Here is a 14,818-nt window from a genome sequence, read left to right on the forward strand (position 1 = left end):
CAATCCTTACCATTAGTAACTCGGTAAACCAATAGGTTGCCTATTCGTCCGAAGAATGGATCCGATCCTTGTAAAGATAGTTAGATATCTGTAAAAGCTCTAATCTTAGCGCAATCTTTGACTTTACAATTTAACGATCTTTAATTGTTTTCAATTTTAAAAGGTTACAATCATTGGAAACATAAATAACTGCAATATTAACAAAGAAGCTTAAGTTAAACGCAAATTTGCAAATTTTAATTGGATGAGTGGAGGATAAGTGTGCTAAATAAGCTGCGCTATCGTACAGCTACAATTTCAGTTAACAGTTGTATCAATCCTATGTTTAATTTAAATCAATTTTTAAAATATGCTTAACATGCATTGATTTTAACTAAACAATAAATTTAAAAATAATTTGTGAAAAGTTTAAGGAAAAAAAATTAACGTGATTCAAAGCCTCTAATTTAGAGAGCAACCTTTAACCTGAATCTCTATTTCATAATTTTTAAGGTTAGTAATTTAATTAGTTCAAGAAATAGTGAATTTTCGTCCATTTTGAACGAATAGTGATAAATCCAAATCAACTAAATCTGGAAATTTCGGGCAAATAAGCAATTGCTGCAATTTAATTGCATGTGCAAGTTTCAGCTGATCGGGACTGTTGCATAATTTATAAAATAGCCTCAACGTTGAAATTATCACCTTAATAAATTTATAAGTGTTACCATCTGATCGACCCTTGATTTACTATTTATTGTGTTTTATCCTGTTCTTGCTTGTCCTGTCCAGCTATTTCGTTGTAATCAGTGCCAAAAATTTCGTAGGATCGTTGGAACTCCAAATTACCTGTAAAATTGATTGGCTATTGATATTTGCTTTACCAAGTTGGCAAAATTTACAATTGTTATGGTCCCTAGATATTCATTGGATGATTCTTGATTTTTAATATGACTGACCGGGCTGAAATTCGTAGGATCCAGGAGGAGGAGCTGAAGGCATTGAAAGCAATTTACATCGACGAGTTAGAAGATTGCCGAGAAAATAAAGGTTCTAAAGCTAAATGGAAACCTGTTGAGGTTAAAATTAAAGTTAAGCCCCATGGCGATGAAGTGCATGTCTCTTGTAGTTTACATATTTGTTGTGGACCAAACTACCCTGATACTACTCCACAAGAATTGAATGTCGTCGACTGTCGAGGTTTATCAGATAGTTTGAAACAAGAGCTATTGGACAAGTTGAGAGTTATTGCTTATAAATCTAAAGGCTCGGAAGTAATCTACTCTTTGATTGATTGCACTAGAGATTTTTTAACGGACCACAATGAGCCTAGTCCCACATCTTTCTACGATCAGATGGTCAGTAATCGTCGAAAGATTGCGGAAGAAGAAGAAAAGAAACGTTTAATTGAAATTAACATGGCTAAATTGAGAGATGAAACGACAAGTAAACATATTCAAGAGGAAATTCAAAGGAAACAGATGGTTTTGAGACAAGAATCAAGATTAAGAAGAGAATCATTTATTGATGATATTATGCCACCATCGCCGCGAAAAACTCCATATTTTCCTTTTGATGATAACCAAAATTCACAACCACCATGCCTCGGACATAAAACCACTCGATTGAAAATGGAGTTATACAAAGAAAACAAAGAATTTTGCATTCTTCGAGGAAATTGTGTTCTTCATGATAATTGGAATAATTCCATTCATTACATCGCCATGAATGAAGATTTAGGACTGAATTGTCTTCTCACCGAATGGGTTGCTAGTTGGAAGGATATAGAAATCTCGCCAGCAACAGTTTACAATTTGTTTAAATCGTGTGAAAAAGAAATTACCCAATCCGTAATGAGTTTGAAGCATTCCAATTTAATTATACCACTGTCATTTGGGTTCTCCATGGAAAAAGAACGATCCTACCTCAGATTACTTAATCCACTCGTTAACGGATGTAGACTCTGTGAATTACCTTCTTTGATGAAAGGAGACAAATTGGATGAAAGTTATATCAAAAGAATGATGAATGATGTACTCGAAGGTTTGATTTACCTTCACAAACAAGATATTATCCATGGCGATCTTCGAGACACTGTGATTATAATCGATTTCCGAGATAGTTTATGTAAATTAGCAAATTTTTTCGTCGATGCCAAAATTAGAAATCTCCAGTTCACTCTTACTTCCCACTCATCGGAATCTAAGTCATCTGAAACTGAAGATACTGATATTTATCGTTTTGGTTTAATTTTATTGTGGCTTTCAACCGGTTGGCCAAATACATTTACTCATTTGTGTTCCATGACCTGTGCTGAGCTGGTTAGTAATTATCTCTCGTCCTATGATCTTTCTATGGAGGTTTCAGATCTCATTTCTAAATGTTTGAGAGCCAACATTTTCAATGATACTGAAGAAATTCGAAGTCATTCATTCTTTTATCAACCTGGCCGTTCTCGAAGCAATACAGAGACTCGAAGTCCACTTCAACATTCTAGTCGTCGTCCTCACAGCTCGCCAGTTGTTGACATAAAAGACGAAGAAAGTGAAAAATCATCTAAGCAATTGTTGAGCAGCTTAATGGTCTCATCTGAAACATTAGGATCAAGATTAACCGATTATGAAATTCTCAGTATTCTTGGTTGTGGGGGTTTTGGTGAAGTTTACAAAGTTAGGAATAAATTGGATCAATGTTATTATGCATTGAAAAAGATTCCCATAAAAGCATCCAATGTGAACATAAATAGGAAGATTATCCATGAAGTTAAATATCTGTCCAGACTTAATCATGAAAATGTAGTTCGGTAAGTTATCAATTGAGGAACTTGAAATCAACAAATTGATACAATTTTCAACTCTTAATCATTGCAGTTATTATGGAACTTGGATCGAAACAGAGAATCGAGAAAAACGAAATGATTCTATTGAATCGGATTTAACAACAGAAGCAACAGTTATCCGTAAAAGTCAACCAAGCGATGGAATAAAAGATTCATCAGATGAAGAAAGCTCAGATGAAGATTATTCTGATCATGAACTATTCTCATCTTCTCATCTAAATTTTCAACAGCCATCACTTTCGGAAAATTACATTGTTTATGAAAGAGAGCCAGGCGATGAAACACCACAAGATTCACCTTCCGAATCCAAAGAAAAGTTGGATGTTACAAAATCTAAATCAGAGAAACAACCTCGTTATAATCATGTTATGTATATACAAATGGAGTTGTGCGAAAAAAATACTTTACGTAATGCAATCGATTCATCTGGCTTGGCAAACAACCCTTCACGTCGTCGTAGACTATTTCGAGAGATTGTTGAAGGCTTGGTCCATATTCACGAGCATCATATTATTCATAGAGATCTCAAGCCTGGCAATATTTTCTTGGATTCTCGGGATCATGTTAAAATTGGTGACTTTGGTCTAGCAACCAAAGCTGAATTTGTGTTATCTGGTGATGTTGTTGATAGCTTGGAATCAATCTCTGGTGGCTTAGGCTCAGGTGGATCATTTCAATCAGGATTAGTTGGTACATTTCTTTACATGGCACCTGAACTTAAATTTAAGAAAGCCGCTGGTTCCAAAATAACTTATACTCAAAAAGTGGACATCTATTCTCTTGGTATTATTTTATTTGAAATGTGTTATCCGCCAACAGAAACCAAGTCGGAAAGAATAAAAGTTCTTAGTGATTTACGTGAACCTGAAATTAAACTGCCTCCTGATGCTGATCAATGTCTTTCTAATGAGGAAGTATCTTTACTCAAAGTACTGTTGCACCATGATGTTAATGAACGCCCAACATCTACCGAGTTATTAAATAGTCCTTATCTTCCACCACCACAAATCGAAGAAGAGGAGCAGAAAAATGTGATTCGTGAAGTGGTCAACAATCCTCAAAGTAAAACTTACCATTATCTGTTGAACCTTTTATTCAACCAAGAATCAGATGTAGTAGATGATGTGGTCTACGATTTCAATGAAGAGGTGTCTCATCGAGATGAATGTAAAAGAGCATTTGCTGATCCAGTGATTAAACAGCGTGCTTTTCAATTTGTAACAACAACTCTAACAAATGTATTTCAACGTTATGGAGCTATTCGTTTTTCTGTTCCAACTTACATGCCTTCACTGTCAGCTCAATATTACAAAACTAATGATGTTTTTAGAGTTATGGACGCAACTGGAAGTGTCATTTGTCCTCCGTATGATTTACGAGTTCCGTTTGCACGTTACATTGCTCGTAATAGGATCTCCAATTTTCGTCGTTATTCAATTGAAAAAGTTTACCGAGGAAGAAAGATGTCTTACCATCCAAAAGAAATCTATGAATGTGCCTTTGATATTGTTTCTGCCAAATTGAATCAAAATGCAACCATTATTGCTCAATTCGAAATAATCAATTTGCTCAATGATATTCTCCATGAATTCAGCTGCCTCAAAAATAAATCATTTGTTCTTCGATTAAATAATGTCGATCTCCTGAGAGGATTACTGTATTATTATGAAGTTCCCGATGAGAAACATTCACTCGCCATGGAAATAATTGCTGAATCAATTGATAAAAGCCTTAAATTCACAAGTCATTCCAGAGATGTTTGCGAAGATGAAGGTACAACTCCAATCACTATTTTATCTAAATCATATTTGTGTAAAAGATTTAGAAAGGAAGATATCACCAAAACAAGCCGATTGAATAATTTGATGAAAATCTTGGAACAAGAAAAAGAATCTGTAGAGGATTTGAAAACATGTTTAAATCTATATTTAAGAAAAAAACAGCCTCATCATTTGAAAGGAATCGAGTTGATCAACCAATCAATTGAAGAAATGGAAAAGGTTGTCAATAACTTGGTTACCTGCAATAACAATTTAGTCGTTAAGCTCAAATTTTCACCCATCATGCTGTCTCGTTATTATTCGGGTTTGATCTTTCAACTTGAAGAAGAAACGACCCAAAGAAAAAATTTCCGCAATATAATCGCTATTGGAGGTCAATACGATAAATTAGTTAAAGAGTTTACAATACCAACAAACAATGATGAGGATAAAACTGGATCAGTGGCTGTTGGTTTGTCGCTAGGAGTTGAACAAATTACACGATTTGTTGTTGAAGATGAAGTAAAATTGTCAACTAATTCAGCCGGTATCTGTGATATTGTTATCTACCTATCTGAGAATGATTCAAATTTGATTCGTGATATGAATCGTATTACTAAAGAGTTACGAGCATGTGGGATTCGTGCCATTCCTTATGGAGAAGATTCTTTCGACTCTGTTGATCAGCTTCATGTTTATTGTGAAGAGAATCGAGTTAAATATTCAATTGTCTTGAATCGGATAAAAGAAAATACAAATCAAAAAGATGTTATTGGAGTAAGAATATTTCATATTGATAAAGAGCGAAGAATTATTGAAAAGAAATGTGGCCGAATGACAATCGCTGAGCTTGTTGATACAATCAAAGTGTTTATTGGATTTAGAGATTCATCAAATTTCCAATCTCTCAATGATGGTTCTCATCAAAGATCTGATTCCTCTGCTCGAACCGTATCTCAATCCGATTCTTCAGGAACTATTCATGTCAATGCTTCAAACTTTACCTCACTGCTGTCATCAATTAACCTTCGTTTTTTCCCAATAGAAAACAAATTCATGATCAATCACAAAAAACGTTTTTCTGCTCAGATAAATTCCCTTCTCACATCAACTCTTGCATCATTCAGTGTTTTTAACAATTCGACCATCGAGGTGTTTGCTTTGGATCTTCCATTCAAAATAGTCAAATCAATTGTTGCCGATATTGAATTTGGCGATTCCAATAATCAAACAATTAACAGACTTACTTTTGAGCAAAGTTGTAAGCAAATTGTTGACAAACACCCAAAACATCGATCGTATTTGCGAGATGTTCTCGAGGTTATTTATTCATACAGATTGGAAAGGCAATCTACTTTGCTCACTTTAGTCGCTTATAATCAAATGCAGCTAATTATTTTTACCTGATTTTGTACAAAAAAACATGAAATACTTTGTGATAAATCTTTTCAATAAATCTGTAAACAATAATCATTAAATTTACTTTTTCATTTAATTTAATTTCTGCTATTATAACTTATGAATTCGTTAAAGAACAAGCTTTTATTGAAGAAACACATGTTAAATTATCATAAGAATCCCTGATGAAATTTATTAATTTTTGGATCATCTGATCAACACTTTATGTCATCATCTCAATTACTTTATATAAAAATCGTGCATCTCTTAACTTTTGTATCATTTTTAGAGGCATTAACAGTCAAAGGAAAAATTGAATTTTTATTTTTCAAGATAATTTAACATCATATTATGATTAATCTACAGTTTTATGACAATTGTGACTAATTTTTCAATTGAAATGACTATTTCATGTAAACTTATTGAGTTTCAGTTTAGTTTCAGTTAAGTCAACAGTTATGGCTTAAAATAAGAATTGTTGATAAATTTACTTTCAATTGTTATCTAATCTTGTTGGCGATCTACTACCTGAAAGATATTGCTAGCAGTTGGCCTTATATAGTAGCGACAGATCGTTATGATTGACTAAATTGATGAAATAATTTAAATATTTTTGCCATAAAAGTTGCATTTCGAAATACTGCAATAACAAAATCAATCACACTAATCAGATACATTTTAATCAGGCTTAACTGAAACAGAAACATCTGAGGGTAACACTAACTGTCGAAGCAAACAAAAAATATTAAAATCGTAAGATTATCAGATTATTGTGCGAGTCATTTTATTGATAAAATTAACAAGATTCGTCCGATTCTTAAACAAACTTGGGATCAGTACGAAAAAAATGAGTTGATGCCAAAGTCAGGTACAGCAATGTACATCCGAAGCAACCAAAGATTAGGCTACCTTAATGAACGCAACCAGCCTTTAAGTGAGCATATTTTGACCATTATTGCCTCGAATCTTAAGTATATAAAGAGTGAAATTTACTTCACAACCATCATTCAATTCATCGACAATCCAACAACAAAACAAAAACCTTTTACTTCGTGAAAAAACAACCTTTTAAAACACAGCAAAATGTCTGCTAAATTAATCTGTTTTACTTTACTCTTGTGCTTAGTTACCTTTGTTATTGCAGGTAAATCAGGACATGGTAACATCATCATCCAAGGATGCCACGGTAAAACAATTCTCACCGGTGGTGGCAAGAAAAACAAAGACGGTGGCAACATCATTTTGAAAGAGAACTGCCATCAAGAACATGATCGACACTCTACCCACTTCTACCCTGTTTACGGCTGGCATGGTGGTCACAGTAGCCACGGTGGTTATGGTGGTTATGGCTCTTTCTAATCAACATTTGGGTTGGATTACAATTCATCTGAGAGCTATTAATCTTTTGCTACTTTTGAAAAATCATTTATTTCAATATAGAATCGTAATAATAATCTTAAACCATAGTTTGCCATGTTTATGTTGAATATTGTAAAAAATGTTCGAGTTTTCTGTGAAAGCAAAATGTAAACATTTTTTTACCGATTGAATAAAAACGTATTTTCCAATAATTTTATACACAAAAATATCTTTTAATGTAGCCGATGATGTTGTCAATATATTAAAAGGTTTGATTCATACCTAATGAATTTAATCATTTTGCTTTGCTGCAATAATGATCAAGATTCAAAATAATGATCCACTTAACATTATGACTTGCAAAATTTACATTAAACAGTTGATCTTATTTAGTTTTGAATTTACAACAAAAGAGTGGAAAACAATAACAATCAATAAAAATCAATTTGACCAGCTTAATTTCCTTTCTTTAGTTTAGAAATCACATTATGCAGTTGATCTATTGATTGAAAAACATGTTAATTTTCAATACGCTAGCTAAATATGGTATAATTGTAGATAAATCTATCTGGGTAAAATCGATATAATTATTTGTGTGTAAGAATTTTCTACATATTTGGTTCAAGCTGATCGAGATTATCATTTCATGCAGGACAAGTCAATCAGGCGTAGGATACTAATTTTGTGCAATGTAATCGCTCAATAGCTCTTTAGTTTACCAGATTCATTATGATGAACATTTAAACAGTAATTGACATAGTTGCTGGCATGGATAAACCTCTTCCTATTTGTAGAGGGTGAGTTGGCAAAACATGAATAGGTAAATCCCAAACCATAGTTTGGACTTTCATTTCTGCAGGTCCTTGTTCCATAACTCCATAATTATCGATAATTTTGTGCGTATCAATATCATCAGGCTTAGTACTGACAAACTCGACGTGAAGTTTCCATGTTAGAGTCACTGTAAAACGAACAAACATTTCATTAGAAAATCCATATTTCATTAGCAAAATAAAACAAAATAACTTACTCAAGTTGGTTTCAAAGGCGGGTGTGATCGTTAAAGGAATTGGCAAAATCATTTGAGCATTATTCATGTGAAGGCAAAATTCATGATATTTACTGTGACTTGAAATGTGAGTTGATTTACCAGAGCGAAGTCTAAACTCCTCTTTCAAGGTTTCCTCGCTTTGTAATGTAACAGAAAACTACAAAAAATAAAACAAGAATAGATTAAAAATTCAATCGTAAAAAATATTTTAGATATTGAAATACTCTACCTGGACACAAGGTACGGTTGAATCTGTAAAATCGAATAGACCAACTATATCTTCACCCAATTTGAATGTGTTTTTCAACAAACAAAACCTAGCAATTCGACCTGTTTGATTGGTTATCATATAACTGCTCGGTGAGCGTTTACCAGCTAAACAGTCCAATTTATGTAAAACAAGATCTAATGTGCTTTCCTTGCATTCATAGTCGATATAATTATAGTTAGTGGGAGATCCTACGTCTCTAACAGGTTCTTCACTTGTATCACCATTGGTTGCTTCGAAAATATCTGGAACTAATGAGATAACTCGTAGAGGCATCCGTAGCAATTGAATAACACAGTTGACTCTTTGAGTTCCAACGGTCAATTTGTACATATATTTGACCCATGAGCCGTAATAAGAAGGCGGACAATCTGATGGTATGGTTTCCTCATAAAGGTAAGTCTTGATTTCATTTGGATGGAGGGTTAGATCACAGAATAATATTTTAGGTTTGGTTGAGAAAACTAGCCGTCCTTTTTCTCCTTTACAAGGGTGAAATGATGTTTCCTTGGATGAAAATGCAACCTCTTCTTCGGAAATTTCATTAGCTTTGGAATGTTGAGCTACTTTACTCTCGTCGAGAGCTGAGTGACAATGGATTTGAGCACCAGACCAGGCTAGACGTTCAATCTCATCACCAACATTTTTGTAACTTATACGACATTTGAGCTGCTCGTTATTAAAATATACAGAGCCTCGGAATAGTTTGGCTGATATCTCAATCATTTTGCATAAATTACCAAATGTATTTAAGATCACAGATTAATTATTTGAGCTGTTTAATGTGATAATGGTGGCGGTGAATATGAAGATATTATGGCTTTCGGTCAAAGTTGAAGTGATGAAGATGAAAATGGTGACGATGAAGTGACAATAATAGTAGATGACCTAATCTCAGTCAAAAAACTAGCTGAGAGCATAGAACCATTATTTCTTAGGAACCACAGGGTAACTTAGATGATGAAATAGATGAAGTTAGAAAAAAAACGGAATCACAATTCGAATTATAACTCAAAACATTGGACAATATTAATTAACCTACTTTTTTGTGTTTTTGTCTGTATCATTGGTAAGAATCGGATCTCTTTTAGATAGTATCGGATCCAGTCAATCCTGTAAAGCTTACAGTTTAAACGTCATTCCATCTCTTATGTACCGCAAGAGAGAACCAAACAATAACAATCAACTGATTTTAAGTTCAGTCATTCTTAATTTTTGTTTGTTTATTTGTTTAATTAATTAAATAACTTTTTAGTTTAGTCCTGTTGAAGTTAATTGTCGTTAATTATCAATGGCTTCTACAGCCTCTGTTATGCCTAACCTTTTTAATACTGGTTCAACTCAGGAACGGAAGGTAAGTCCATTATCATCAATCAGTCTGTCATTTTCGCATTACCTTTTCTCCATTTTCCCATTCTTTCATTCATCCGTCCATTATTTTTTCTATCTGAGTTTATTTCAACAGTTCAATTGCTTTCCTTTCTCAATTTTAAAACCTTCAAATGATACTCTTTGTCCCTTTCAAACCTTTCTAACCCATGAATCTATCTCTGTTTTACTTGCCTTTGGTTCTTATTTTTACCTGATTTTGCATCATCTCGCGACTCTATCCGTTTGTGTAGCTTTCTTTTCCATTTTTTATCTGTCTTCTTCTGTCATTCTATCTTTGCTCTCTTTCTTACCTCTTTTATCTATCTATTTTTCTTTTATTCTGCCACCCGTACAGGAACTGGTGCGTAAAGGCATACCTGAGCAATACCGTGGACTTGCTTGGCAGTACTTGTGCAATGCAACTTCACCTGCAATTCGAGAAAAATACGCTGAATATCTCAAGCAAGATTCTCCTTGTGAAAAAATTATTCGACGTGACATAGCTCGGACATATCCAGAGCATGAATTTTTTAAGGAACAAGATGGCCCAGGGCAAGAAGGTTTATTCAATGTGATGAAAGCTTATTCAATCCATGACAGTGAAGTTGGTTATTGTCAAGGAAGTGCTTTTCTTGTCGGTGTTTTATTGCTTCACATGTCACCTGAAGATGCTTTTTCTGTTCTTGTTAAATTAATGGAAGAATATAGACTTAGAGAAATATACAAACCAACCATGGCCGAACTAGGATTATGTATATATCAACTAGAATGTATGGTTCAGGTGAGCATTTTTCTCTTTCTTTCATTATTAACCCCGATAATTTTTTTCGAAATCAACTTCACGCCCCTTGAATCTTATTTTTTTATCTTGGGGTACCTTTTAGTTTAGCTGTAGATGAGCTTATTGCCATAATTGTGGGCTTTGCTGTCTGGGTTACCTGTGTTTACTTTTTAATTTATCATTAATACCTCCAATAATGTTGTAAAATAGATCAAACATGGAGGGACCTTGGAAATGAATTTTTATTAAACTGAGTTTTAATCAAACTGTAATTTGTCAGCAAACCTAATAGTTTTGTAAAATAATAAAGTTTTACTAAATCTCTTTTTATTCATTGATACATTGAGGAAATTGTTTACAAAAATATCAAAGCATAGCAAAAAACTAGATTAATTTGATTGAAATCCATTCGACACCTTGAATTATAGTCCATTCAGACAATAATGGTAATTTCCAACTATTTTTATTCAATTGAAGTTTTTATATTCTGCATCTTCATTGTTTTATTTAATCATTGAAATTTGTATCAATTAGGGGCAAAATACTTGAAATCTGTAATCATTTTTGAGTCCCAACACTCTCAATGTATTATTTTAGCAATCAAGTTTTATTCCATGGATTCTTAATCTTTCCTTTTTTCTCTTAAACATGGCTTTTAATTCATTTTATCTTATTTTTCATCAGGAACTTTTACCCGAACTCAATCGACATTTCCAGCAACAAAATTATAATACTACTATGTATGCATCTTCATGGTTCCTAACGTTATTCACAGCATTCTTACCTTTACATATCGCTGAAAGAGTCATTGATTTATTTCTATCCGAGGGAATGGAAATGATTTTCCGTCTTTCTATAGCTTTATTAATGATTTGCAAAGAGGAATTACTCAAGCTCGATATGGAAGGACTTCTTGAATATTTCAGGAAAGAAATGCCTGCTCGGTGTGAAATCGATCCTGATTACCTAGTAACTCTTGCAATACAAATCAAATATGACCAGAAAAAGATGAAAAAGTACGCTATCTCAACATTATAATGTTGCCCATTTTTTTATATTTCATGTTCATTTTTAACCTTTTGTTTTTTTTCAAAAATCTTGTCCTAGATTAACCAAGGAGTATAATGCATTAAAAACCAAAGAACAAGAAGAACAAGTTGAACTCAGAGTAAGTAATTTCACAGATGATTTACTTTATCTTTAACTGGTTTATGATTACTATCTCTGATATTTATTTTCTAATTGATTTTGTAGAAACTTCGTACAGAAAATCGCCTTCTTCGTCAAAGAATCGAAAACTTGGAACAGGAAAGTGCCGAGTTGGCTGATAAATTAATTCAGGGTCAAGTGTGCCGTGCTCAGGAAGCGGAAGATAACTTTATAATTAAACGAGAATTATCTACCTTGAAGCAGAAAAGAATCGATTTAGAGAAAGAACTAGAAAGAAAAGAATTGACAATCAAGGAGTTAAAAGACATCAATGCTCTAAAAAATTCACTGGAATCCAAAGAGGCTGCTCAGGTTATTGATTCTTTACAAGAAGAGCTTGTTGCAGTGAAACTCCGAGATGCTGAAAATAATGATGAGATGAAAAATTTACGTGAACGTATCAATCAGTTGGAGGAAGTTAATCAACGATTAAGAGAAGTACCACCTGATCATGCAGTTGCTCAGCTTCAAGAAGAGCTAATTGCAGTGAAGCTTCGTGAAGCTGAAGCTAATTTATCAATGAAACAATTGAGACAAAAAATAAGTGATCTCCAGCAAATGTGGAATGAACATTTGTCCACTTCACATGCTAACAGTGATTCATCTCAGCCCAATAGTTTAGAAGCTGCTTCAAATTCAACTCCATCAGCCTTATCGGTGACCTCAAGTCCGTTAAAGATGCTTGGTAACTCACTGAAGCGTAGTTCTGAATACTCAAATGAGATTAGCAAGTTAAAACAAGAATTGATGAGTGCTAAATTAAGGGAAGCTGAAGCGGTTGCCGAATTGAAAGAACTTAGGCAAAAAGTTATGGAACTTGAGACCCAAAATCAGGTCAGTCTAAATCAAATCCGTCGTCAAGCTGAGGAAATGAACAAAGTCAGGCAAGAACAAGAATGTGTAACAGATAAGGAAAGAAAATTGTTGAATGAAATTCAACAAGAAAAGCACAGATATACCGAGCTTGATGCTAAATATAAAGAGCAACAAATGATGAATCGTATTAAGGATCTAGAATTAACTCAAACGATTGCCGAGCTCAAACAAAAACTTTATTCTTATGAAGTAAAGGTGAGTTAAATTTAATCATTTTTAATGTAAAAGAAGACATTGGAATTTTATTAATACTAATCTTTTTTTTCTATTCTTTTCACAGAAAGAGGAATTAGTAACGGTAAAGAAATTAATTGAAAGTGGAAGTGAACCCCAAGATACTGATGAACTTCACGATAGAATGGCCGAGCTACAATCAGAGATGTTTCGACTAGAGATTCAAAAGCGTAAACTTAACAATTTGCATCATGCAAATGAAACTGCTGAGCATATCTATCAGTGTAAACCATATCAAGGAGAGAACAATAAGGCTGATCTGACAATCACTTGATAACATTGATAATTGAAATTTGAGGAGGAGAAATGACAACTCATCGGGACTTAAAGCAATTTCAAAGTTTCATCCAAAATCGATGGAAAAATCCACATTTGGAATCAAAAGCATCAAAATTATTAAATACTTCACTCAGAACGTAAACGTTCGGAAAGATAACTGGCTCCAATCCTTATGCCTTTATCCAATCTCTCAACACTTAGTCAATTATTTCAAAGAAACAAAAAGAGACTCAAGAAGGTAGACAGTTTTAGGAAGCTAACTCAAGCTAATTAACTCACTTCAAATGACCTCTATTCTATTATCAAAAATCTCGCTGCAATTCACTCAAACTATGAAAAAAATTCATTCTCTCATTTGCTTCCTTCTTTCAGTTTCTATCTTTTTGTCTCATTTTTTATAATTTTTTTTTCTATTTATCATTTATTATTTAGATCTCTTTTATCTTCTATCTTTTACCTTTCATTATCTTGCTTCCTTTTTTTCACCACCTCTTCCTTTCGCTCTTTCAGTCTTTTTCCTCTACTCTTCACACTCTTTAAATCATTTGCAATCACGTCTCAAGAAATCTCAAAGCGACACTCAATCCAATACCGGTGATAATTATGCATACATATATATCGAATCGACATAAATTATCAAGCAAGAGAAGGATAAGATCGACTTTGTAAACTCTTTTGTTAACTTAATCATCTTTCTGTCTCCCTTTCAATTTGTCTTCTTATTTCTATCTTCTCTTTCTATCTTTCTGTCTTGTTTTTCTTTCTTTCGCAACTACTGGGATCAGAAGCAAATGAAAGAGTGTCGTTTGGGTGATAAACGGTACTTTTTAAAAGCTACTTTAGCGTGATAAAATACCTTGCAATATACAATCTAACAGCAATGTTAACGTGCAGTCATAAAAATAAGGTTCACTCAATTTTAGAGTCAACCCTATCATGAAAATGATTATTATTATTACAATTATTATTATTACTATTGCTATTATTATTCTTATTATTATCACTATTACTTTTATCACTTATTATATTAATATGATTATTATTACATGTTCACAGATATAGTGAAAAGAAATAATATAACAGTTGATAATCAACTGAAGTCCTCACCTCTTTTCCTTCCCTTATGCTGGCCTAATTTTAAAAATTTGAATCAATCCGTTTTTTTTAATTTCTTTTGTTATATAAATTGATGTTCAGGTCAAAAATGGAAACAATGTTTTTGGTTTGATCAAATAATTAATTCTGATTTGCCTTTGTTATCATTTCTTTGTCATCAAATCGGTTTTTTGTTATAAAAATCGTATTAACGATTTACCAGAGTTATCTCCAATAATGTTAACCTTCACACACAATAATAATGTTGACACAAAAATGAACTCATAGCTGTATCTTATTTAAACTCGAGATAATTATT

General features: G+C 33.1%; 3 protein-coding genes across 3 annotated transcripts; 2 read left to right on the plus strand and 1 right to left on the minus strand.

Annotated features, from left to right (window-relative positions):
- Nucleotides 1-291: 291 nt before the first annotated feature.
- On the plus strand, nt 292-6,073 carry Gcn2 (eukaryotic translation initiation factor 2 alpha kinase Gcn2). The gene is made up of 3 exons (XM_015936028.3): nt 292-492; nt 772-2,782; nt 2,850-6,073. Exons 2-3 carry the CDS (start codon nt 930-932, stop codon nt 5,983-5,985), a joined length of 4,989 nt encoding a protein of 1,662 aa, XP_015791514.1. The 5' UTR covers nt 292-492; nt 772-929; the 3' UTR covers nt 5,986-6,073.
- A 1,474-nt stretch (nt 6,074-7,547) lies between these two features.
- On the minus strand, nt 7,548-9,680 carry LOC107368411 (RAB6A-GEF complex partner protein 2). The gene is made up of 3 exons (XM_015936231.3): nt 8,616-9,680; nt 8,366-8,543; nt 7,548-8,296 (listed from the first exon to the last, which is right to left on the minus strand). The coding sequence occupies exons 1-3, from the start codon at nt 9,378-9,380 to the stop codon at nt 8,076-8,078; spliced, it is 1,164 nt and encodes a 387-aa protein (XP_015791717.1). The 5' UTR covers nt 9,381-9,680; the 3' UTR covers nt 7,548-8,075.
- A 122-nt stretch (nt 9,681-9,802) lies between these two features.
- LOC107368306 (ecotropic viral integration site 5 ortholog) lies at nt 9,803-14,650 on the plus strand. The gene is made up of 6 exons (XM_015936111.3): nt 9,803-10,008; nt 10,381-10,806; nt 11,491-11,822; nt 11,914-11,974; nt 12,061-13,086; nt 13,172-14,650. The coding sequence occupies exons 1-6, from the start codon at nt 9,946-9,948 to the stop codon at nt 13,397-13,399; spliced, it is 2,136 nt and encodes a 711-aa protein (XP_015791597.1). The 5' UTR covers nt 9,803-9,945; the 3' UTR covers nt 13,400-14,650.
- Nucleotides 14,651-14,818: the final 168 nt, after the last annotated feature.

The sequence above is a fragment of the Tetranychus urticae genome, chromosome 1 (genome assembly GCF_039701765.1).
Source record: "Tetranychus urticae isolate SD_2017Ah chromosome 1, NJAU_TeUrti_SD_1.0, whole genome shotgun sequence".
NCBI classification, from domain to species: domain Eukaryota; kingdom Metazoa; phylum Arthropoda; class Arachnida; order Trombidiformes; family Tetranychidae; genus Tetranychus; species Tetranychus urticae.

Coding starts and splice junctions, on each gene's coding strand:
- Gcn2 (XM_015936028.3), top strand. CDS start 930: ATGACTGACCGGGCTGAAATTCGTAGGATCCAGGAGGAGGAGCTGAAG. Junction 2,783..2,849: donor AATCATGAAAATGTAGTTCG/GTAAGTTATCAA, acceptor TAATCATTGCAG/TTATTATGGAACTTGGATCG.
- LOC107368411 (XM_015936231.3), bottom strand. CDS start 9,380: ATGATTGAGATATCAGCCAAACTATTCCGAGGCTCTGTATATTTTAAT. Junction 8,544..8,615: donor CAACCGTACCTTGTGTCCAG/GTAGAGTATTTC, acceptor TATTTTTTGTAG/TTTTCTGTTACATTACAAAG. Junction 8,297..8,365: donor CGCCTTTGAAACCAACTTGA/GTAAGTTATTTT, acceptor TTCGTTTTACAG/TGACTCTAACATGGAAACTT.
- LOC107368306 (XM_015936111.3), top strand. CDS start 9,946: ATGGCTTCTACAGCCTCTGTTATGCCTAACCTTTTTAATACTGGTTCA. Junction 10,009..10,380: donor GTTCAACTCAGGAACGGAAG/GTAAGTCCATTA, acceptor CCACCCGTACAG/GAACTGGTGCGTAAAGGCAT. Junction 13,087..13,171: donor TTTATTCTTATGAAGTAAAG/GTGAGTTAAATT, acceptor TTCTTTTCACAG/AAAGAGGAATTAGTAACGGT.